The sequence below is a fragment of the Armigeres subalbatus genome, chromosome 2 (genome assembly GCF_024139115.2).
Source record: "Armigeres subalbatus isolate Guangzhou_Male chromosome 2, GZ_Asu_2, whole genome shotgun sequence".
Taxonomy (NCBI): domain Eukaryota; kingdom Metazoa; phylum Arthropoda; class Insecta; order Diptera; family Culicidae; genus Armigeres; species Armigeres subalbatus.
The window spans coordinates 450,594,684-450,621,649 of NC_085140.1; the positions used below are offsets into that span (position 1 = coordinate 450,594,684).

General features: G+C 38.0%; 1 protein-coding gene across 1 annotated transcript; it reads left to right on the forward strand.

The window, feature by feature from the left end:
- LOC134213732 (protein takeout-like) lies at nucleotides 1–26,966 on the forward strand. Its single transcript, XM_062693051.1, has 4 exons — nucleotides 1–353; nucleotides 9,638–9,875; nucleotides 9,939–10,072; nucleotides 26,507–26,966. The coding sequence occupies exons 1-4, from the start codon at nucleotides 281–283 to the stop codon at nucleotides 26,812–26,814; spliced, it is 753 nt and encodes a 250-aa protein (XP_062549035.1). The 5' UTR covers nucleotides 1–280; the 3' UTR covers nucleotides 26,815–26,966.

Here is a 26,966-nt window from a genome sequence, read left to right on the forward strand (position 1 = left end):
CGGATCCGAGCGGGTTCAGTCGGTAACGAGCAGCTGCTAAACACAGGGAACGGTTCACAGGGTTACACAGTGTGGCAAGTGGCCGGCCGGTGACCCTCCTGAGCAAAATAAATAACGAATCAGAACGAAGAATTCGCGACTTACAGTAGCAGAAAGCACCTTCAAGGGCTTTGGTTACTCGAAGAAAGTGATAGCGCGGCAAAAAAAAGTAACAACAGCGGGAAGTTTTGCGAGGTGCAGCAAAAAATTTCCGGAAGTGATATTGAAGCAAACAGCAGCCATGTGTCAGTCGGCGATTGTGATAAGTGTGATAGCGTTAGCGGTTGTGATTAATTCAGTCAGCGGTGCACTGCGTAAGTGATTTACCGTTTAGGGGCAACTTTTCAGATTAATCGTGTCCTTGGGTGAACAATGATTTAAATGGAATTCAAACGGTGGGAAGTTTCAAATATGGGTCCGATTGATGTCTGCTGTAGCTCAGTCGGCGTGATAATGCTATGGAAAAACAACATTTATGAATGATTCAATAAACTTGTGACCTAATGGGAAATTTATTGCAACTGCAGTTTTTCTAGTTTTCCTGTACTGTTAATCGTTCGAAAGGCTATAACTTAACTGCAAAAAATGTTTTTTATCTGTTTTTATAAGAGGCTTTTTATAAGAGCTAAGACCCTCAGTCTCACTTCTCTCAATCATATTTACTCATCTCAACTCATAACGATGATTATATTATATGTAATTAGTTTTGGTTTTCGAGTAATATTTATGTCTCGACAGGGAAGTTTATCGCCATCGCCGTAAACGGACTACAGCTTTGCGTTAGAAATGATAGAATAGTTTTCTGTCGTGGTTAAATGCGAGAAACGATTACAAAGAGGTCTTTTAGTGGAATGTCTTCAACTGTCTAAGAGTTTAGTACTTTCCATTTAATTGCATTACATTTTGTTATCTTTACATAAAGATAACAAAACGTAGTGGAATTAAATGGAAAGTACTAAACTCGTCTTAGACAGTCAAAGATGATTAGTTATTTATATAAAACACAAGAACAATTTATGAATAGTGTATTCCGGGAAACTGAATAATTCACATTAAAGAAACTCGTCTATGTTAGAATATATGACATTGAAAAAAGACTTGATTCCCGCATTTAGAGTGAAACACCCGGTCGGGTTTCAATTCGTTCATTCTGAGTGAATTGCTTCACAAGACTTCGTACACAATTATGTCAGCGAAGGGAACTAACAGTAAAATGCTGTAATATCTAATCTGCCGTTATACGCATAGCTGTCCCATGTACATAGGAAATCCCAACAAACATCGGACAACTATGCGTATGACGGCAGTAATAGAGCAATACGAATCACTCCTCCTAACGCTCCTTAAAATCTTTGATTGTAATTGTTAGAAATATAGGGAAACGGTTCGGCACTTCATCCCATAGCTCCTATTTCCATCCCATCAAAAACAAAGCAATGAAAAGGAATTTGGTTGGTTTCTTATTTTTGTGATTTTTTTCACCAGTGAGCACGCGTATTAGCAAAAAGAAGCGACGAGATTGGTGCTGTATTTCTCTGTTTTGCGATGAGATGAATATATGTTCAGTGAGATGGAAAATGGAACAGTTCCCCTATTATATTTTTGATTTTTTTGTGTGTTTTTTTAATCATTTCACTGCAAACCAGTGTTGGATAACAATGGAATCAGACAGCATTAATCTACATTTGCTATATGTAGTTTTTTATGCATTCTTTATTATAACTTGTTCGTATTTAGTATTTTGATCGAATCTGAACATTTATTAAAAATAATTTGGTGTTTGCTGTAGAAAACTTATGGCTTTCCTGTTCATATCCCTTCCATGGACGTTTATTGACCTTTAGCTCCATATGACTTTCTATAGAAATTTATGGGCAACTCCTCCCACAGAATTTTTTTTGAACAATTCCCATATGCATTTGCCACAACATATGTTGGAGGGGAGGTATCCACAGAATTTCGAGAATTTGCATTGGAATTTTCAAAGGAATCTTCACACAATGTTCCTACAATACAGGATGGACTGACTGACAGGACTGACCCACACTAGACGTTTTAAGTTGGTATGAAAATTTATATTGATTACAGCTCTTCCTCATTCAGCGATGGTGAAAAGAGATCCTACATAGCTGTAAGGAATACTGAAGATCTTAGACTTCACAAAAATTAATAATATTTATTGACAGTGTGAATTCACGAACACAGATTGTAATATTCACATTCATGTCTGGAAATGTCCTCTTTTCTTTGCTACACATGCCTTCAGTTGTTTAGGGAAATCATCGACGGTGGACGATATATCCTCCCCAGTTATATTGGTTTTTAAAATGATCTTACAATGAGAGTAGCTCAATACAGGCCTTGGACTCACCACTGAATCAGATAGAGTAAACAAGTAAATATGGTTAGGAATGTTTGAAGGCCATGTGGTTAAATAGCTTTGGACAATTCTGTTACCAAGCTCTAGAGTACTTTTTGTACCATGTCATGGGACTCAATCTTGCTGTTGTATCACCTAGGGAAGATCCATAAAGTACGTCACGCAAAAACCGGCGATTTTCAACCCCCCTCCCCCCTTCGTAACACTTTTTGTTTTAAAACTCTAAATTTTTTGTATGAGTCGTCACACTGCTTGGAACCGCCCTCCCCCCTAGGAGCGTGACGTACTTTGTGGATGGCCCCCTAGCAAACGTAGTATCAAAATTCGCGTAGAAAATGACTTCGTTGAAAATCGATTTTTCGTGGTTTTATCGTGTAGCTGGATCTTTTTGAAAAACCGCGTGAATTCCGAAGTTCGCGACGACCCGTCCACTTGTTTTATCAAACCAAAATGTGTAATGCTGTGTATAGTGCTTTGGTAAAAGGTGCTCCTTTAGAATCCTATGGTGTTAGTCAGTTGATTTTGATCGTCTTTTTCGATGAACTGAGAAAAAAAAACAAGGAAGGGAACAAATAATGTATGTATCAATTTATCTCTTAATTTCAATACTCTATTCTGAGCTGTGTATTATTGCCTAAAAGCACGCTATTATCCATTTACTTTTTATATCCTCTGTGTTTCAATTTTATGCAAATTTTAATTACTTAATTTATTGTTTTTCTCAGTGCTGTAAATACCAGGTTTCAATTGGTGTACAGTACCGGTATTTTCGGTACTGAAATTCGTCGACATTCCTGGTTATTTGACCCAGAGCGAATGGCGATGACAGCAGCCCTACGAGGGTGCGTTGCGTGTGCACGCCACGAAACTCTCACAAAAAGAGCCGAGTCATGACTTGCTGCTCACCCATTGAGACGCTGATGTGTTCATTTATAATCACTCACTGATGGTAACGTACGTAACTTACTCCAACCACGCGCGAGACGAGATTGAACAATGAACATTGTTGCATCTGAAAAACAGATTAGTTCCTTTGAAAACTTGTCTTGACATCGTGGTTTTCAATCGCAAACAATGGAAGTCAATAGATTGTATTGTTTGAATGTTTAACTAAATTGGTACCTAGGTTTCTCTGGAACCTGCGTTTCAAACTAAATTTATTTCAACCAAAATCAATGCTTCCAGGACTCACCTTGGGATTTTCTAGATCGTCAACCCTTTTCTCGGCAATCTCCCAGACGCGTTTTGTGGTATTCCACACCACAGCCTATTTTCCAGCGGTCTTCCAGTCGCTCTTTGTGATTTTCCAAACCACAATCCATTTTCCAGCGGTCGTCCAGACGCGCTTTGTAGCAATACAAACCTTGTTGCCTTGTGTGTGTTTTTTAAACTTCGAATATTTTTGTTTTAGCACAACCACTTGAAATCAACTCACCTTTTGAAATCGGCGTTAGGATCCAAAAAATAACCTGGCAGGCAGTGTTGGTAGAATCATGCTCAAATATCACTCACCGAAGCCTCATGCACGAGCGATTCTGCATGGAGAGCATCGCGCATGAGTTTTTCACGCAGAACTTCATCGTTTCGCGCATTCGCCGAAAAATGACTTCGCTCCAAAAATTGTGAAAACCCAATTGAAGCGTATTTTATGTTAACGTATGGATTTATTATCTATTGCTTTGAGCAAAGAAAGTTATTCTGAAGAATTTAACGAAGAACACGCAAAAATCACATGATACAAATCGCTAGTCAAATCATGAACGATTCTCTGGGCCATGAGTCGGGTGAGGTTTGCCTCGCGCTTGATTTGAATCGTGAGATTTGAGAGAGAGATTTGAGAATTTGAGTTTTTACCAACACTGCTGACAGGATCGCCAAAATGTGTGACCCCAATTGGTCGAATTGAAATGCGATGACAGCAGCTTTCCGTGCACGGAAGAAATAAACTACCCAATAGTGAGTTTAATTCACCCAACCTCGAACATCCGTACAGGAAGCCAAAATTGAGTAAGTAGGGTCGAAGTAGTTTGCCTTTACTCCCATGTTAAAAAAGGACCCAACGGAAAATTTATTTACCCAAATGTAAGTTTAATTCACTCAATTTCGACCTCAGGTAATAAAACTTGGCTTCCCGTATTGAACTGGCGTCGTTGGATTGTTCGGCTCTTTTGTTTTTGACAACAAAAGACAGAGTGGATGAAAGAGAAGAGAAAAAATAACTCAAAAGTAAGTTTAAAAATGCTCAATTTTGGGTACTTTTTTTTCTTCCGTGTGGGTGCGTGTGCACGCCACGGAGATCTCACAAAAGAGCCGAGTCATGGCTTGCTGCTCACCGATTGAGGTGTTAGTTTATAATTACACCCTGATAGTAACTTACATAAACTTCAGACTGGTATTTTCTGTACCGGTGGCAAAGGATTTTACAAATCCATACTGTTAGAAGACTTTGTAATTAGCAATTCTACGTCAAATTTTGGTGCATGTTCCTATCGTATGGCAACCACATCAAATCACATGGAGTCTAGCGATGCCAGATCTACGGAAATTTCCGTAGATCTACGGAGTTGAATGCACTCTACGGATCCGTAGATAAAATCTACGGATTTTTTTCTCAGTTTTAATTTTAATCGTTGACTCAAAAGGGCATAGTCTCATATTAGTCTGTTATGGTTTTCTGGTGACTTGTTCACACACCCCTACAACAAATTCAACGACACGTTATTCATGACTTTTGCTGAAGACCTTGAGTACTCGTAAGTTTAGCAATTTCATAAATATATTGGGCTCACAACGTGCATTACTAGTGAATTTTCCTACGGACGGACTCGGACTCTGCCGGAGAAATTCTTGGAAGGTTTCTAAAACTCTTGCTAGAAGAATTCCGGGCGCATCTCTCATAAAATATTTGTTTGATGAACTCGTAGAATAACTCCTTGAGGACTCATGGAAGATTTTACGCAACAAACCATAGGAGAATTTGTTAAGGAATTTGCTGTAAATATTTCAGTGTATCAAGACAAAAATACGAAAGTGACGATTCACAAACAGGCAAAATCCCAACCAGAGTGCTGAAATTTAGCATGGCGCTAAATTTGCGAACTCGCGGATAATTTCCGTTTAGATACCGCCGGTGTAAAAGTGGATCTTTATATAAGGCTCAGAAATAGGGATAGGGACCTAAATAGAGATTAACGTGGCCATGCCCAAAATCGAGCAATTTATTCAGCAATTCATTTCGACTGAACTTTGACAGACATTTTATTTGTACTCCAGCACATTTTATTTTCTAGCAAAATCCACTGTGCTGTATATCCAGTAAATACAATTTTATGTATTCTTCGATGAACACTCGTTGATGTTGTGATTTAAGCTACAATATATTCTGCGGCTCTGACTTTCTACGTACGTTTCTTGATACATCTTTAGGAAAAAAATTGTTTTTGTTTTTTACTCGACTGTATTATTGAACTTATTTTGGTAGATTTTTGGCTTCGCAGAGTTAGGGATTCCTTTGACACGCACCAGTTTAAAAAAAAAATTAAAAACACTTTATTCGCGTACTTCACTTATCGACTAATTACTATGAAATTAATTATGCTTACCTTGCGCATTTTGTTCAGCCCAACACATGATTTTTAGTGAGGCGAGGCGTGATGCACCACGTTGCATAAAACTGCCCCTAACTCTCCTAGCAGGATTTCCTAACGCAGTCTTGAAGGGAATTGAAAACTATGTTGTTAATCTTTTCCCGACGTTTCGGTCCATTCAGGTCCGAAACTTACCTGGACGGTACCTGGACTTGCTAATTTCTACCATTGCTTTTCTGCTTTTGAATGGACTGAAACGTGGGGAAAACAAAGTTTTCAGTTCCTTTCAAGGCTGCGAAGCCAAAAATCTGTCAAGATAAAACATATAGCCACCAGAAAGCCAAATAATCAATTAAACGTTTGTTGTATTTATTCGAAACTGGTTTTTCGCATACTGGGTAATAGCCAATGAAGTCCCAAATCGGGTTTTCCATGTAAAACTTGTCAAACAAAAAATCTTAATCATACACAGAAAAAATAATGAAAAGTAATCAGCGCGTAAATAATTAAGACGTCGAAAATTACGCTATTCTGGGCGTACATGGATCTTTTTCAACAAGTTCGCCCTAAATGTATGCAATTTACATAGCATTATGACACTTATTCGTATAAAAAGTGACATAATGCAATACAAATTGTATACATTCAGGTGATAATATCGTTTAAATTTACGCTCTTTTTGGCATTCCCTTTATGTGCATTACTTTCGTGTAAATTTCAACAACTTTTTCTATCTGTGTACTTTTATCTTGTTGAAATTTTGATAAGTTTTCCTTGTTTAATAAATTACTGTTGAACAATTTAGATCCATGAAAAAAAAGTTGAACAATCAGCTTATGTAAATTCCTAAGAAACTGATATTCGGGAACATTCAATATGGGACAACGTTGGTTTGCTATTTTGTTACATTTCTTTCGAACAAAATCTCACATTTCATCATGTTATTCAAAAGATCGATAAAATGAAATGCATTTTATTGAATTAAAATTTAAATTTCAATAACTTTTTAAATATCACCTGTTTTTTCTTCAGTTTTTTCTTGGAGTCAACTCACTGTTTCCACAGAAAAACAGACATAACACTCGAGATTATTTCATCGTTCACTGATTTACTGGTCAGTTCAAATAATCGTTAGCTAACTAATTGATCGCTGGCGGCATGCTAATTTGTTTTGTTCGAGTTTAAAGTTTGCCAACTACCGTAAACAACAGATGTCGTTAGTGTTTGTGTGACTATTATTTTTTTTCGGAAAACGTTCCATGTGTTATGTATGTTTGTCTGTAGGGGAGAATGGGGAGACTTGATCCCCTTTTCTGATTTCCGATGTAATACAGCTAAAAATAAATAAACATACTCGATTTTCACACAGACTCTCTAAGAAATATAGTATTTAACTTTCGTCAAAAATCAGATTTTAAAATATTCGGGAGAAATTGATCCCTCTCCAAGAACTTGCTTTGATAAAATTAGACAGGTGCCTTCAGATTTTTTAAATATGTTTCTATCAAAATACGCGGAATTTTCGAATGCTGTGCGTATACATTGACGATTTTTGTTATTGAATTCGGCAGCACATGCAAATTTAAAATTTGGGGAGACTTGATCCCCTTTCTATGATATCTACGCAATATTTTTTTTTTCCTGCCAACCCTTCATCAAATCTATCAAATCCACAAAAAATTAGAAGCCTGAAAACAGATTTATATTTTTTGAAATTTTCGCCAAATTTGTGTATGGGTTACTAATGGGGGATCAAGTGTCTCCATATTGAGGCAATAACTTCAAATCCAAATATCCTAAAACTTTGATGGAATGTTGACATTTTGATCAGTACAGACCATCAGGCATACTTATGGCTTTGTGCTGTGAAAAAACGAAAGCATTTGGTCTTTGTTATGAAAAGTAGTTCACATTTTGCGTGGCCATTAAACATATCATTAGGAAGGCCAAAACATACAAACAAATTTCAAAATATTAATGTCGATGCAATTAAATTATTTTTTTGTAGTTTTATACATACTGTATCTACCAATGACTTAAACACTAATAAGACAAAGTTATATAAGACCTATATAACAGATCTAAAATATAGAAGACAAGTTGTGTTTTACTGTAGGAGATTGCGACTCGTAGAATGGATATTTTGACGGGCTATGCCAAACTATAACTAAACAATACTGACATGGAAATGCTAATATCATCTTCCAAACTTGGACGTACATGTTCATGATAGAATTAGAGTTCAATTAGAATTAGAAAGTATAGAATTGATAGTTCCGTTAGGATACGGCAGGCATGAAGAATGTTTTTTTGTTTATAGATGTCGATTTGAAAGCGAGCGGAGGGCAATATTTGTGATGGCACATATCACACGACCTTCCTTCTGCCAAGCTCCCGTATGAAGGGGGAGGGAAGAATATCAGTGTGGAAGCTGATATATCTCCACTGGCAAAAGGAAGGTGATTTGACTTGCCAGTGGAGATATACTCAATCCAGTAGAAACCCGAAATTGGGTGCTAGCGAAGTTGGATTTTTCTCACAATCCGTACGTTGAATCTAACTTCGGAAGTGGTGCGCTGAATAGCGCTTCGCGATATGAAAACAGCGCACCACTTCCGAAGTTAGGTTTAACGTACGGATTGTGAGAAAAATCCAACTTCGCTATCCCCCAATTCCGGGTTTCAACTGGATTGAGAATATATCAGCTTCCACACTGATATTCTTTCCTCCCCCTTCATACGGGAGCTTGGCAGAAGGAAGGTCGTGTGATATGTGCCATCACAAATATTGCCCTCCGCTCGCTTTCAAATCGACTTCTATAAAAAAAACATTCTTCATGCCTGCCTTATCCTAACGGAACTATCAATTCTATACTTTCGCCTCTAATTCTATCATGAACATGTACGTCCAAGTTTGGAAGATGATATAAGCATTTCCATATCATTGTGAATCGTTTAACTTCACGTTGAAGTAACACACACGAAATCATTAATTTAGAATACTGACATATCTAAATTTATATTTTGACTAGACTTTGTCCTATGTGACTGACTTGACTGACCAAACCACATTCCTTAAAGCTTCCAAGAGGATTATGTTAGCCGATTCCCACAGTCCGGTGTTCATTTGGTCAAAGTAGACTGGTTCTTCCGGCATAATCACTTGTCAACTTTCAAAAACCCACCCCGATCATAGCAATCATAAGGGGCAAAAAAAACAATAACAGAGTACTCATTAATAGGTAAATTCATCTATCCGTGTAACGGGACTCTTATAATCTGTCGCCGTATCCCGATAGATGTCGGTTGGATGGGATTTGATGCACTAGACTACAATAGATTGAATAAAATGGTTAACAAAAAGTTATTTTTCGCATGGGCAATAAAAAAAGAAATAATGCTGTCTGGTTCAATACTAAATTTGGATCTACTGATTGCTTTGTTCCAAGTTAAGGTGAAAGCTGTATTTTTCCAACATTTTAGTGATCATTAGATAAACAAGATAAACGTAGTGTCGTTGCAAATTGATCAGGGATTTTATTATTTCAACATTGTTAGTCACGACATATAAAATGCATCGTCTATCAAATATCAACTAATCATTCCAACGTTTTCTTTCTGTCCTCAAACAGCCAGCATAATAAAAGTATGTTCGCGAAACGACCCAAAGATCGACCAGTGCATCATCGATGAGGTGGATCACATACGGTCCAACCTGGCGAACGGTGATTTCGGCAAGGAGTTCGACATTCCCAAGCTGGAGCCGCTGTACATCGAACACCTCAAGATGCAACGGGGCCAGGACTTCAACGCCGTGTTCAATAAGCTCAATGTGTACGGATGCAGCGCGTTCAAGATCGATCGGTTGCAGTGAGTGATTTTTGATCGTTGAACTGTGGTTGTGATGTGTTAATCCTTTTTCGTTAATTTTAGGGCTAAACCAATGAACCTATCGTTTGATCTAGCGATGAATATACCAAAGTTGAACTTTACCGGCAAATACTCGCTCAAGATGAAACTGCTGCTACTGAATCTCCAAGGAAAGGGTGATTTGAAGGGATCGCTTAGTAAGTATTTCTCATTAAGTATATTTACTAACTTCCTGCTCCCAATTGATTTAAAAATGCCACATAATTCACTTATCCTGATCTGCTAAAGTGCATTGCTTTATTTCTTGATCATTGCAATACTCAGTGTACTTAAGTTCTGTTCATTTATTTACAAAGCCCATTGGCGTTGTTCAATGCTTAAGGAACCGCATGTGCGATCAGCATTGAAAAAAAATACTCTCAAATCTCATTCAACGAGGTTTCATGAGCAACGAACTTTCTTGCGATGCTGTGGGATAGCATCGCGCACGTGTTTTCCATGTAGAATTGATTTTCTGCTGGAATATTTGTTCGCTTCAATCAACATGTGTTTAAACATGCAATATTACGCATTATTCTTCACAAAGTTGTTAATAGTACAAGCCTAGATTTATAGTTTTATATGTACACTCATATTTTAAGAAATAGGTGTACTGCCCACACTCGCATAACAGTCCCATTAGACTTTTTATCACTTTCGAGCTAACCCAGTGAATAGTGTTCTTTTTTAAAGTACTTCTTTAAATCATAATGAAAATTGCGATTTTGTACCTATGTTCATGAGTAAAAATAATACCAAGTCATGTGCGTCCCATATTGAAAGTGCCCGTAAAAAGGTCCCATTAAGAACGTCATGACCTGATTGCACAAAACTTTACAAAGTTTCAATCAAAATAACTTCTGTATCAACTTCTTTAACAAACTTCGATAACAAAACACTGAAGAAGTTTTCAAGTTTTCTACTTACGAAATACGTGTCTGTTGATACAAAAGTGAATATAGCGGAAGTAAATAGAAGAGTGAAGAATTTTAATTCATACTAAACCGTTTCACGGTAATCTATCGAGTGATGGACGCCTCGACAAAATTTCAACAAGATCTGATGATGTTTCAATTTATTAGATTTTTGTTTAAGTTTTATATGGAAGATGCGATTTGGAACTTCAGTGGCTATTATCTCAATATGCGAAAAAACGGTATGGGACTGATATGCGAGTGGGAGCAGTGTACTTTAGCCACAGCAGCAAAAGTTTTAAGGGTCCCATACATGAATGAGTACTTCATTTTTGAATTGATAACTATTCCTACGTCCAAATAAACATTTTCAGCTCTGGTGGAAGACCACAACTTTAAAAAATAATGGAACAAAGTCCTTATTCCTCTTGTTTAGTTCTTATTCTTCTTCTGCTAGTTTTATAGAGGTTTTAACTGCTTTTGCAGTCTCTATTTATGTAGCAGAATCAAACATTTTTAAATTCTCATCGAACTAAAGTATCAGTTTAATGCAATTTCAGGAACTTCTAAAAACGACATCATTATCGAGGTATAGTAAAGATATGATTGTTCTACTAAATGTTTTGAAATTGCGGAAAAATGTCTGAAATTATTGTAATTATGTTATTATCTTAGAATTAAAAAGATATTTCAGAACTTTCCATTAAAATTGCACGTGAAGTTATTTGAACCCATTCATTATGAGTCGAAACATTCTGTCGATTCATCTCACGCAACAACATTTCTGCTGTGACTTTACATCCGTACCTTCAGTGACTGCAATGCGCTCAAGTCACGAACCGGTTCTCAATGTTGGAAGCTGTCTTTTTTTATGGCGCGCATCATTCGCGGGTAGTATAGCAGCAGGCGAACGATTGCGATAAAATTTCGAGATAAGGGAGCTCAGTATTGCGTTTACTAGACTACCATTTAGCATACACATGAAATACGCTTACCTATGCAATTTTGCTATGTTTTTATCAGGGGGTAATATGCGGTGCATCGCGCCTGCTCTGCATGTAATATGAAGTAAATGTAAATAAAGAATCCCACATTGTTTTCGTTAGTCACCAGTAATGTGGATTAACCAATACCCTACAAGGTTCCAATTCGAACAATTTTACACTTGCCATGCATACACGATAAAAAGAAGAGGGCCCAAATGAGAGCCTTGAGGAGCTCTCGAAGTAAATTGAATTGGTTTTGATTTGTGTCCATTAAATTTGATAATTTGCTGGCGGTCAGTTAGGTATGATTCAAGTCATTTCAGGAGTCGTGGTTCAATTCCAATTTTGTTTAGTTTAAAAAGTGGCATCGGTATATCAATGCGATCGAATGCCTTGCTAAAGTTCGTATAGAGCTTCTACATGGTTGCATTGCATTCAATGAAAAGTCTACGAATTGAAGCAAATTTGTTGAGGTCGAGCGACCTTTAAAAGTCGTGTTTCGTGTCAGTTACTCTGTTTTTTTTATTTACAACGAGAGGCTACGTTGACAATTGGCTCGAAAAGTTTAGGAGTGCAAGAGATAAGGGCTATGCCACGATAATTACGCACGTCTGATTTTCGACCAGATTTGATGGATATTGGTACTAGAAAAGAATCTTTTCCATATTTTTGGAAAGATTCCAGATTCCAGAGACTTATTGAAAAGCCAATATAGAGAAGTAGTGAGTTCTTTTGCTATTTTTTTAATAAATACTGGTGGAATCGTGTGCGGGCCAGGTTCCTTCGAAGCATCCGAGTTCATTAGAGCGTCGAAAATTTCCTGGACTTGAATTTGATTTACGCCAACATCTCTGAAAAATTCTGGATAAAACACAAAATGATCTTCTTCCGAAAATGCAGTGTAGATTTCTTGAAAAAAAAAAATGGCAACTAAATTGCAGTTTTTCCGCGCTATTTCCAACATTTACGTCGAGATGCATTACAGGTGGAAAATTTTCGATTTAAATTTTGTTTTTTAAAAGTTCTTTGGACAGGACGTTATTACAAGCTCAGTTTTTGAATTATATTCTTCGAAGAATTCTATTCTTCGAATTATATGGTATTCGAAGACTTCCTCGTACTCATAGTCGTTGGGTCTTTGGTGGGCGTGAATGATTAAAGAATATTCTATTGCTGTGTGAAACGCCCATTTTTCCACAATGGATTTAATGATTCAGTCACACAGAAACCTTCATATACGTTAGTCTTGTCTTGTCTTAGCACATGCACAACCAGTATTGAAAAGCAAATGGAAATGTTGGTTGTATTCCCGATCATTTTCTTGTCAGCATTAATATTGGCAGCATATCATAAATATAACACAAATAATAAAACGGCCAGGCCCACCGTGCAGGCTTGATATTGAGAGATAATTCATAACTCTCCGGCAATCAGGTTATTCCGAAATGAATAACATGATCAATGAATTGTTTTGAATTCACGGAAGGAAGAATCAGGGACAGCCGTACCATCTGTTTCATAATCATTCAGGTTTATTGAAAGATGACGTTGGGAGTGACATTGCTAAGAAGATTAGTGTCCCTCCTTGCTGATCCAGGGATGGGACACAGGTGTTTCTCCCATATGTCCTGGCTTTTATGCCTAGGCTAAAGCGCCATTACTCGCTCTCTGAAACGAGATAAAATAAAAATAAAATAAAATAACATAAAATAAAATCATAAAACATAATTTACATACCTTGATCACGTATTATTACGAATTTAATCAGCAACGAAGATGAACTTTGACAAATCGCAAGCCAAATTTTAGAACAAATTAATAAGGGACCAGCATTCCAGGGTGCTTTGGAATGTGTCTAAATGGACCTTATATTCTAAGAACACATACGTTGAAATTATTTTGAAAAATCATAAATACAAGTGTAAGTATTAAAATACGCACTATCACGAACTATCACTATCATGAAAAAGATGAAGAAGTTCTCTTCTTTCAGCTAGTGTTTGATCAAGCAAAAAGTAATACCAAGGAGTTGGCAATTCCACTCTTCCAACTTATTTGCCTCAATGTTCTATATGTAATTAAGGAATAATTTGGATAAAAGGTTCATTATTGGCCTATCCTTTCTACCTGTAAAATCTTTGTATTACAAAACTCGAAGTAATGAAACCTTCATATACATTAGTTAATAAAAAGTCCAAATAGCACTGCTGTCTGTTTTTTATATGGTCAATAAAATTGAGCCCAAATTTAGAGGTTGAATTGAAAATAAATTGCAATGTTTCATTGTCTCCAACGACTGGGAGTAGTATAAATTCATTTTCAGAGTCCAGAATGAAATCGGCATTGCGTTGGTTAAAGTCGCCATAGATGTGAACTCTAACCTCTGGAGGGAGTTGTATTAAAATTTGTTCAGCACATTGGAAAAAACTTTCATACGTGCTTTTATGAGCATGATCAGGTGGAAAATACACCGAGGCAAACACGTGTGTTTCACCTGCGATGTATGATTTTACCCAAACATGCACATGTTTAGATGCTCCATAGTTTGGTACACGGTCAATCGCATCCACCATGATCTAATCTAATAAGGAACAATAGCGGAAATACAGTCACCTCTCCACATTTCGATACTAAAGGGACCATCGAGATAGGGAGAGATCGAGGAACGGAAGGAAAATTGAAATGGGTACTAGATCCAAAAAAGCTCGTTGGTTGCTATGAAAAACGACAACAAAACAAATAAAAATCATTTTTTCTAGTCTAGTAACCTTAAAATACATAATAGAGTGAATCTAGATGATGAGAACAAATCGAGATAAAGAGATATTGAGATAGAAAGGTTATCGAGATGTAGAATGCCCAAATGTCTGTAGATTGAAGGGACCGAGGAAACCATCGACATAGGGAGAGATATCGAGATATAGAACATCGAGATATAGAGAGTCGACTGTATAATACAACAAACTGGACAAACGACCACTGAATCGGTAGACGATTTCAGTTCCAAGTTAAAAGTTCTAGAGAAAGAACTTCTGGCTTACAAGATTGTTACAGCTAACAAGTGACCTATATTTTGTACAAAAATATTGACGATCAATGCCGCCAAAAGGTCACATGAGCTTGGCATCCCAGAAGTGAATACAATTACTTGTTGCTTTCGACTGTGATTGATTATTGACGACGGTATTTTTTCCGGCTCTTTCAGTCTTTATGATAAGCTAAAACGGGCTTTGCGTCAACTATCCAACGTTTCGGTGTTTATTACACCTTCTTCAGGGATTTAGAGGCTGCGTTTTAAGTACAACAAAACGCAGCCTCTAAATCCCTGAAGAAGGTGTAATAAACACCGAAACGTTGGATAGTTGACGCAAAACCCGTTTTAGCTTATCATAAAGACTGAAAGAGCCGAAAAAATACCGTCGTTGAAGTGAATAACAAAAATAAGAAGCTCATCTAAGCAGAAGCTACTACGTTGAAAATTCTGAGGTTATACAAACGAGTTTGCTAAAAGCGTTTGTCATGCCTTGGGAAAACGGTGCCACAAATTTAAGGGTAAGTTTGACCGAAACCCTTTTAGGCCGAACAAACCATTAGGCCGAAACCCATCTAGCCGAAAGTTTCGTTTGGCGAAAAGGGCCATTTGTCCGAAAGGGTCATTTGGCCAAAAGGATCGTTTGGCCGAAAGGGTTATTTAGCCGAAAGGGCCATTAAACCGAAAGTGTCATTAAGCCGAAAGTGCCATTAGGCTGAAAGGGTCATTAAGCCAAAAGAGTCATTAGCCCCAAAATGGTCACTTGGCCCAAAGGGTCATCATTGTTCTCTTCTCACTGCCTTACTACCCATTTCGAGACGTCTCACTTCTTACTCCTCATTTCTCACTTCTCGCTGTAAAAAGTGAGTAGTGCAACGTCTCACTACTCCGCGCTCCTCTTTTTTTACAGTGAGAAGTGAGAAATGAGGAGTGAGAAGTGAGACTTATCTTTATAACTTCTCGCTGTAAAAAGTGACAAGCGTGAAGAGACGTCTCATTACTCACTTCGCGCTCCTCATTTTTTACAGTGAGAAGTGAGAAATTAGGAATGAGAGTCTCTCTCCTTACTCCTAATTTCTCACTTTTCAAATGACCTATTCGGCCAAATGTCCTATTCGGCTACCTGACCCTTTCGGCCAAATTACCCTTTCGGCCAAACGAGCCTTTTGGCCAAATAACCCTTTCGGCCAAATGACTCTTTCGGCCAAATGTTCTATTCGGCCAAATGACCCTTGCGGCCAAATGAACCTTTCGGCCAAATGACCCTTTCGGCCAAACGACCCAAGCAAACCATAATGCTTGCATGTAAAGATCTATTTGTCGTTTGGAATAACATAACATCAAACTCAACCAAACCAAACTGAAGCTTTATAAGAAGTCAGTTATGTTTTATTGACACTTGTTCACCGATGAAGGTCTCAAACCAGATGAGCCAAAAATCGAAGCTATTCGTAAGTAACCAACACCGCTGAATAAGAAAGAGCTTCATACCCAGTCAACACAAGATCGTATCCAATGTCACATATGATGCTGAAGTGGAGGCAATAGAAGTACTTCCCCATACAATATATACGTATATCGCCTCCACTTTAGCATCTTAAGTTGCACGATTTTGTGTTGACTGGGTAGGTTCATAGGTATGGTGACATATTTGGGTCGTTTTATGCGGAACCTTACCGCCAATATGATCAGTCTACGCAAATTTTTACCCGAAGCTCAACCGTAGAGTTGGACACCCGTAGAAGAAACATAATTCAAGTACGTCAAGAACTTGGTATCGGGCATCACAACGCTACGTTATTACGACGTGAGCAAACCAATCACCTCAGTTTTACCGCTGCTGTTGTCGAGAACAGTCGGAAGCAAACGTGCTCTCTGTAGTTAGTTTTGTTCTACACACAGTGTGTGCCGTTTGATGGTGATTTTATCACATACGCTTTGTTTCGCGGTCGTTAACTTCTGCTCCATTCGATTTTGCCTTTAGAAGCAAAATTTCAAATGCGAAATGTGTGAGACATAAGCGAAATGTGTAACACCGTACAGTTTCGGAAGACAAAAAAGTACCCAAAATTGAGTATTTTTAAACTTACTTTTGAGTTTATTCTAACGGTCTCAAGGACAAGTGTTTTTTGTGTGAAGCACAGGAAAGAATCTTTTCCACAACGCGTCCGTAATAAGCAGGCGAAAAGGCAACAGAAAGGGGTAGCCAGCAATACATATGCCGCAGTTGTTGCCGAAACGCATGCTGAACCAGAAGCGCTGGAATCGTTAGATAGGACGGAGTATTTGATTGAAGAGGAACATTCGAACATTCGAAAGCGAAAGATGTCCAAGCAGCACGCGCAACATCTTTCAAATAGGTGTTTGTTCCTAATAAATTGCATTGAAGACACTGGCAATACATCGAGTTACATTAAAGCCACTTTCCAGTTTCAGAAAAACACAATGTTTCATTTCCGTTTAAGTGGCGTCGCAATATTCTACCCATCTGACTTCTGGGGTGGTTTGAAATTCGAGGTGTTTCATATTCAGAAACAAAACAGATAAGTTGCAGAATTAATAACACTTCGGTTCATTGCTGTTACGACAATGTTTCTGATATGTTGCAAAACACTTTGAGCTCAGCTGAGCAATATTTTATTTTTGACAGTCCCCTGCTTGTTCCGTATAAGGTACAATGAAGTTACAAATGGCTTTGTTGTTTATGTAGTGCACTAGTAGCAGAATCTCCAAATAGAATCGATGGTGTGATGGTTATAGTAGAAGGTTGCAAATCTCAAGGTCCATAGTTCGATTCTCGGTTGGTTTTTGTGTTTTTATTTCCATTGTAGCCGAAAGATGTTGCAAATAGGCTCCACCTCTTGCGCTTTTTGTGTCACAAAGGAGTTCCAAATACGACGCGTTGTGCATAACTCAGACCTATAGTAAGTCACACCACAGTTGTTGTTACTCACTGAGAAACAAAAGGTGTTGCTTGGGTTTTGTTAGTCGATGATGCTACCGGACCAGATTCTGTGGAAAAACAACGTAGAGAAAATGTGAAGACACTGGAGAAGGAAGCCCAGATGCTACTCAGCGGCGAGCTCAATTTGCGGCTTCACGGTCCAACTCAGTAACTGCTTCAGGCTCCTGCTCGAAAAAGAAGTGTGCGCGTAGATGCTTTTATTAATTAAACTTAATGAATTGCTAAAATATCAAAATGATAATCGGCTTCGTAGAGTTATTTATTAAACAAATGAGCCTAATAAACAAACGATTGAAAAAAAAAACAATCACCATAGAATGTGATGCTAGCAGCATTGGCCACGGCGTAGTGGTATTCCAAAAAGACAAAAATGCTGTCATAGGATATGCTTCGAGAACTTTGAAGAATTGATCCCAAATAAAAAAAAGAAGTTAATCGCCCGAGTAACACTCATGTTGTAAACCAGTTTTAGATACTCATATGTGATTATATTTGGTCATATATAAGTTACTGCAACCAAATCAACGTGATTTGTGCTGCTAGGGTTTCGATCAGTTGATAGTTGGTTATCCGAAGGAAACTGTGAAAACTGATCACAGGCCGCTGCTATCAATTTTCAAGAAACCACTGTGCGCTCTGCGCCGATTGCAACACATGCTGCTGAAACTCCAACGATACAATCTTTACCTGGAGTTTGTTATCGAAAAGAATAAGGTAATTGTAATTTCTGATGCGTTGTCCCGCGCTTTATTAGCAATCGTGGATTCACAAGTTGAATACAGAAAGAAGCATTTTTTTAAATTACGAAGTCATTCAAGAGAACTAAGCAACTATCTTTCTGTTACCAGTACCAGACTGGATGAAATAATTCAGGAAACATAAGCAGATCCAACAACGCAGCTGACCGTCGAATACATCCAAAATGGGTGGCCGAAGAAGTAAGTGGAGAAATGTCACGCTAGTCACAATGGAATGGAAACGAAGTTGCGGTTGCCACGGGCTAACCTGTTCAGGTCTGCCAGATTAAGGAAACGGTGAATACCTGTGAAAATCTGTGCAAAGTTTGCTGTGTCACAACCGAATCCTTCTATGAAGAGTCACGTGGTTCCCATCCATCCGTTTCAACTAGTGTCTATGGACGTTTTTTCGCACAGGTGGTAACGCCATTCAAAAGGCAAGTTTCTGATAACTGTGGACCACATTTCGAACTTCGTCGAGGTGAACCGCCTGAACGATTTGAGTCCCGATTCAGTTATTATCGCTTGCAAACAAAATTTCAGTCACTATGGAATACCGCAAAGAATTGTGACCGACGACGGAACGAACTTTTCAAGCCAAAAAATTAAAAAGTTTTCTGATGACTGGGATTTTGAATTGACTCTCATCATCTTCACACCAATAACAAGCCAATGGAAAAGCGGAGACGGATGAAAAAATCGCTAATCATCTGATGAAGAAAACCGAAGAAAGTGCTAATGACTTCTGGTGTGTTATTCTTCATTGGTGGAACATCCCCAACCAGATTGGCTCCAGCTCAGTGGCACGAATGGTTTCACGTTCTACTCACTGTGGCGTTTCAAAGGTGGTCGAAAATGTATCGGCTTAAAATGAAGAGAACCGTAAGCGCGCTGAACTACACCATGACAAAAAGACAAGAAACTTAGCTGAATTAGAAATTGGATCTCCAGTCTACGTTCAACTACATGCATCGTCAAAAGAATGGAGCCCAGAAGCTGTATCGCACCAGGTTGTAGACAGTAAACGTAAACGGAACGATCGTCTTTTGTTGGTCTATGTGAAGCCGCGTAAGGAGTCCAATACGCTGCAAGCCGTGAAAAGCATCATCCTGAACCGATTTCGAACGACAGTCCTTGAAGCTCACAAAAAGGTGATGCAGGCGATGCACATCGGCAGAGTGCTTACCTTACCTTAAATTTGTTTCATGTTGAGGCCTAGGATAGGATGTGCCAAGTAGTCAATAAAAATCGTACCGATTTGCTATCACAATCGTACCGGTTGCTGATTGGTTGAAAATGACAATCGATTACTTTGGTGGCGGCGCGTTTTTCGAAGGACAGCATGTTGTTAGTTTGGCCGTGTTACAGTTTGTAAAGTTGATATTAAGCAAAATACGTAAATGTTTGAGTTCCAGTTTTTTGGTAAAAAGTAAATTTATATTGAACTGCAAACATCATATGAATTCTTCTCAAGGGTTTGAGCATGAGCATGAGCATGATTGACCGCCCACGGTTGCTACTCCGTTATTGCCAGGTCAGCTGTTATTACACAGAGAACCAATAGATGAAGTTTGGGATTAACATCATCTTCAATGTGTAAGAACTGGTGACCCCAAAAATAAGCAATACCAGCGCCGGCCGTGTCCGAATGCAGGTCAATTAAGGAATAGGTAGGAAATTGTTGACGTGATACTCGCTTTGATAGAAGCCGACGAGTCATCTGCACTTCCACGAGAAATCACTGGGATGTTGGATATATGGGGTAGGTATTGTGGCAGGGTTCGTTTTGGTAAACGGTATGCCGTGTATAGTGTGTAGTTTGATCAATTCAAAACATAATCGAACGAACACTAATCATTTTAATTACAGACCGCACTAAGCAGAACAAAACTTTCGATGACCAGCCGATCTCTCTGCTAACCGCACAAAGCAGAACAACATTTTCGATGACCGGCCGATCGTTTTGCTTACTGACGCGAATCTTCACTATCTACCTAATTTATTCACCCGCACAAAGCAGAACAACACTTCGATGACCGGACGATCGTTCTGCTAACCGCACAAAGCAGAACAAATTATATGATGACCGGCCGATCGTTCTGCCTACTAAATAAATCACGACTGTACGTAAACTCTGAATGCTGAACATTTGTCTTTCAAGCAACAAACAAACATGATCTACTTTTTCACTCAATTCTGACAGAAAATTTGATACTCCTAATAAACGTCTCTGTGGCATGTTTTCAAGTACAGCATTGCGATTAGTTAAATCTATTCACATATCGACCGCACAAGCAGATCAAAAGCTTCTGATTCTCGCGAACAATCTGCATATCATATAAAAACGCACTCTGATCTATTTTCCTATCACCCTAAAGGTATAAGCATTTTTACCACTCTTCAAAGAATCAGCTATGTTTTAGGCTTAGATGCATTTTCTACTAGCAAAATGGGATGCGAGGAAGATAGTTGACAAAAGAGATATACTTGAAATAGGCATTGAGAAGGAAGATTTGAAGATAGTCAAAATAGAAGGCAAGCAAAGGCCAGAATAAATATATATTGTGAAATGCACCTCCGTAAATCGGATTTGTCTTGCTTCAATCCACCTTCAATAATCCGCTACATTCCGGCACTATATTTTTCGTGAATTGAAAATATATCAGTGAATAACATAATGCAGAATTATTTAATGAATGTACAATAATTAAAAAGGGGCCCTCCTTAGCCGTGCGGTAAGACGCGCGGCTACAAAGCAAGACCATGCTGAGGGTGGCTGGGTTCGATTCCCGGTGCCGGTCTAGACAATTTTCGGATTGGAAATTGTCTCGACTTCCCTGGGCATAAAAGTATCATCGTGTCAGCCTCATGATATACGAATGCAAAAATGGCAACTTGGCTTAGAAACCTCGCAGTTAATAACTGTGGAAGTGCTCAATGAACACTAAGCCGCGAGGCGGCTCTGTCCCAGTATGGGGATGCAATGCCATCAAGAAGAAGAAGAAGAAGAAGAAGAAGAAGACAATAATTAAAAATGACATAAAAAAGAAAATGCAAAAATAGATGATAAAATTTAAATATGAGGGGACAATTTTTTTCTTTTCCGCCATTACTCGCCCCCTGGAGAGAAAAAAATGAGTGAATAAAGCGATGAAAAACAAGCGAAATCCTAAGACTATCAAAATATGCCATATTAGATACTTACAATAGCTTCATATTTGTCTTACCTGCAATCGCTATCTAGATTATTCCCGTCAAAAATTATGAATATTATGAAATATTATGAACATTCTTGCTTTGAAATAGTAACACTTACATTAATTTCAACTTAAAAGGTTCATTCATGTTCGACCATTTCAAGATTTGGCCCTATCCACAAATAAAATCTCGTAAAGCTAAAATGTAATGGTACTGTGGCCGTGCACAAACCGGGGCAAACTCATAAAGAACTTTGCAGGAGCAAATTTAATCAATACTCCGCACTAATCTGCATTTAGGGATAGTGATTGGTCACTATGTCAACGGAGAGCTGCGCGACAGACTTAAATGGATTGCGGGTTCTTTGCCCCGCATGAGATGTTCAGTATCCACAACAAACCTCCAAGTCACCACGATTTGTTAACGATTTGTATTATTAAAAGACAAATCAATACATGATGAGTATGTTAAAAATAACACTTAGATATTCATGCAGAAATAAGACTAATTATGCCATCTTAAATCAATTTCTTATTAACAAATTTAATGACCCGTCCCAAGACGAGCCTGCACTACTCCATTCGATTCCACCACCTTATTGCATCTTTGACAGATACGTATTTTGACCTCAACAGTAAGGCCGTCTTCAGTGTCTCGTACTTGACTCGACTTACGTAAGGTACAATGAAGTAGTGGAACCAAACGGAACAGTACAAATTCGTCTTACGACAAGTAAATATATTCCACTAAAAGCTTAAAATAATTTTTGTATCAAATTTAATGATCCGTGACCAATCATAACGGTTTGATGTTATAGTTGAATATAGCTCATTAAATTAGTTAACTTTGAATTGATTGAAGTTAACTTAATTCATCTTATTCCTACATGATGTTGTTCTTCTAATAGGTTTCTAATACTAACCTAGGATGATTTTTTATTAGTTTTATACCATCTTTATTGTATGGAGTCTCGATATTAATGATCAGGGGGAGAATATAGAACACGCTCAAGAGTTGACACTAGACAAGTTGCGGACTATACCTCACGCCGCCCCCATTGGAAGTGATATACATAATCCGCTTGCCTAGCCAGTGTAAGAAAACACTGGCACTGTTGCCGTGCCACAATTACATTTATTTAACGAAACTTAGTTTGAAAAAAGATAGGTCTTTATATTCAAATTGTGTGCTGAATCAGGGGATGGATAACTACGGTCCACACATAAAGCGAAGTTTAATACAATAAGTGTTACTACAAAGTCAAATTGGGCCGAAAAATTTGAACTACAACAAAGGCAGAGAACTAATTGGCTTTGAAAAGTTCTCATTTGCACACTCTCAACCCTTCCAAATGATTTTTGAATAGTGAAACCGGAACAAACTCACCGCGAAAAATTCTTTATCCTGATTAGCAAGATTCAGTTCCCATACGATTTGCGGGCCAATCCTAAAATATGACAGCAACTCGACCACCAATGAACTCCTGTCCAAACTTGAACATTTTCCGAAACTGAGGTTGGTGTCACTAAATTCCACTGATTGACATTCACACTTCCTGACTTGGTAACACCTCTCTGGAGAGAAATTGTAGTCCGATCCGGATTTTAGATTTCGTTTTTTCAGTTTTCACTTTTTTATCTATAAATTATTCTCAAGGGTTTTAAGGTTTAAAACTGTTGAATTTAAACACCTTTCACCTTTCTGTCATTTTCGATCGCAAAGTTATATTTTCATTAGCGAAAACTTCTCTCTGTTAGTCTTTTGCTTCTCTTACATAAATAATGGCTGGAACGGAAAGAAAAACGTCTAGTTTTGATACATGATATTTTGAAGATTTTGTACCAAATTACTTTGGCTGCACTGGCGACCACCTCGTCAGAGCAACCGACTAAAAAACAACAAGGCAGTCTCAATTGAGTTGTCATATCCTATCCTTATCCTATCCTAGGTTGAGGCAACCACCTTATCTCTACCACCGCTTTCACTCACAGTTATGCAACAATCTTCAAGTGATTCAACATCGACGATGACTAAAATGACAACAACGCATATCGGCACTAAATTGAAAATGGGTTCTCTTGTTACTCTTGTTATACACAGCATTAGAATAAATAATAAGTCAAATTTATTGTTTTGGTTTGCTTGTTCTCAAGTATGAAATTTGGGCTACTGTGATGAAAAACATGGATATCTGACACATAAAGTACCGTCTCGAACAAAACATGTTGATCACAAGATGTGAAGCGTTACTAGAAGTCTAATTATGCATCTACTAATAAATCAGCAGTTATTCACATCGTTCGGGGCTGTCAGTTTGAATATGAATCTGAAACATTCATTTTCCCAGCAGCTGTTCTAGATTCATTTTTTATACCAGTCAAATGTCAAAAAAATAAAACTGGTATAACGCTCCATTCTGTTTTCTGCAGATTTGAACCACGATTGAATCACGAGATTCAAATATATTTTCCAATTGTTTTGGTGTATGAATGCGTCATTTTATCTCCAGATCAATCGACTTTACAATTACAGCGCCTTTTGCAATTACGGCGCCAACATGATGATTTCATTTAATTTAAAATTTGAAAAAGATGAATAGAACACTGCTGGGGAAACCAGCGAGTTTGTTCTATTTGGCTCCAGATTCGAACTAGAATAGTGGTCGAAAATTTGGAATGAAACTGAATCACTCCTGATTTCACTCTTATACCGACCAAATTAGACTGATCGAAGAGCACGATTCGTCTTCCAGAAAAAAATGAAAGATTTACATTTACAATTTTAAATTTGAAGAAACGTTTCTGAAACCTCTCTAGAAGTAATATTTCTAACATTGTAGAAGCAAGTTTGAAATATACCAAACGAACTTCCCAACCTGAGTGAAATCAGCAGTGATTCAGTTTGGTTGCAAATTTTCGAATACTATTCTAGTTTGAATATGAGCCAAAATAGAACAAACTCACAGGCTTCCCCAGCAGTGTTCTATTCATGTTTGATTGTTTTTCCATTAAATGAAATGATTATGTTGCTGCTGAGGAAGGCGCGGTAAATGCAAAGTGGATTGATCCGTACATAAAATGACGCATTCATGCACCAAAACAATTGAACAATATTTGAATCTCGTGATTCATTCGTGGTTCAAATCTGCAGAAAATAGAACTGAGCGGTATAACAGTTTTAAGCTTTTGAATCTCGACTGTTATAAAAAATGAATCTTGAGCCACTGCTGGGAAAGTGCATGATTCAGATTCATATTCAAACTGACAGCCCCGAACGATTTGAATCACTGCTGATTTTACTCTAACAGTGATTCAGTTTCATTCCAAATTTTCGACCAATATTTTAGCTTGAATCTGGAGCAATATAGAACAAACTCGCTGGTTTCCATAGCATTGTTTCATTCATGCTCATGACAAGTTTCGTAATCTATATTTCTCGGGTACTTATTCAAAAGGACGTATGTGATTTTGTAAACAAAGATTCAAACGTCGGTTTGTCCAATCTGATAGCACTCCCACGCAAACCATCACCAAAGACAGGTAGGGGAAGCCTTCGGCTACCTGTTAATGGTGTCGGTTTGCGTGGGAGAGCCATCAGATTGGACAAATCGACGTTGGAATCTTTGTTTACAAAATCACATACGTCCTTTTGAATAAGTACCCGAGATTTCGTAGAGCGGATACAGAGAAAACTAAAAAAACGCTTTTGACATTCACGAAAATGGTGGTCCGAAACCGATCTATTATTTTACACGCAATTGCGCATAATTTCTATTGATATAGCTTTTTGGAGTCAATACAGATTACTTTTCAGTCTACTTAATTTCATTTTTGACATTTTATTGGCATGCATATTTGTAAAATATTATCAATCACTCCAATCCGAGCTGCTGTATCTGTCGAAATAGTTTCCTGTCTATCAGGCGCTTACGTTGAATAAGTAGAGTGTAAAAAAATAAGGTCGGCTTCGGACCACCTCGACTTTTTTTTCGCAAAATAACGCGTCGTTCAACAATACACCAGATATGAGTAGTGTGCATTGTAGCCAAGGCCATGAACAATAAGAATAAATTACCGTTGAATTTCACAATTCACGTTAAACAACGTTTTGCTGCTCCCTGTATCCTGTATTCGTGTAGCAGAAATAAGGTTCGATAATATAGTCACCAAAATTGCCCTCCGCTCCCTGTATAAAACCACTTCTTTATAAAAAAACTTCATGCCTGCCGTATTCTAATGGAACTATAACAAACATACGTTTAAGTTTGAATGGTAATATTAACATTTCTATGTCATTAGTTTCACTAATTATGAAAAGTTATTCGCACAATTTGTGTTGACGTAAAGTACAATAAATTGTGAACAATAGCTTGTAAGTTTTCGCATTCGTAATTTTCGTTTCATATCAATGAATCTTACATTTGGCAGCGATTCAAGCTTCAAGAATGGCGATTTTTCCCACATTTATTTAAGCAAAGCTATAATTTGGAGTACACCCTACTAATTTACATGCCGGATAGTTGGATAAGTGAATGATGTTTCATGCTACCATTGAACAAAATAAATTAACTGGGAAATATTATCTGTGAATCTATTGAAACTGGTTTAGCTAGATTTAATCGCTCTGCTTTCAACACTAGATAGCAGAAAGATGCAACATCAACTCTGACAGAACAATCAATCTAAATCACTTCTATGGGTGGTGAATTCCCTCAATCAATTTCACATTCATATTAAAAAACAAATACTTTGTTTCCTACAGCCAACACCCGACTGGCGGCTCGCATCCGCGGCTACACGGAGAAAATCGACGACAAGGAGTACATACGCTTCCACCGGATAGGAATCCGCCTCAAGGTGGAAAACGGCTCGTTCCAGCTGGACAACCTATTCAACGGGGATCCCGTGCTGGGTCAGGTCGGCAATCAGGTGATCAACGAGAACTCGCGGGTCCTGCTGGATGAGATCATTCCCGGGCTGGAGAAGAACTTGGGTCGGATATTTACGGAAATAATCAACAAACTGCTGAAAACTGCCACCATCGACGAAATGTTTCCCGAGAAGGTCTAGCACTGGGACGGGGGGTGCAATGAGGAGGGTGTGGGAGTGTCTCGCGCTGGCGAGTATGATTGTGATCTATGTTGTAGTCATTTATGTACAAATAAAGAAGTGATCCGTTTTTCAGTCTCTGTTTATGTATGAAGTTTAAAATTAATGCGAAA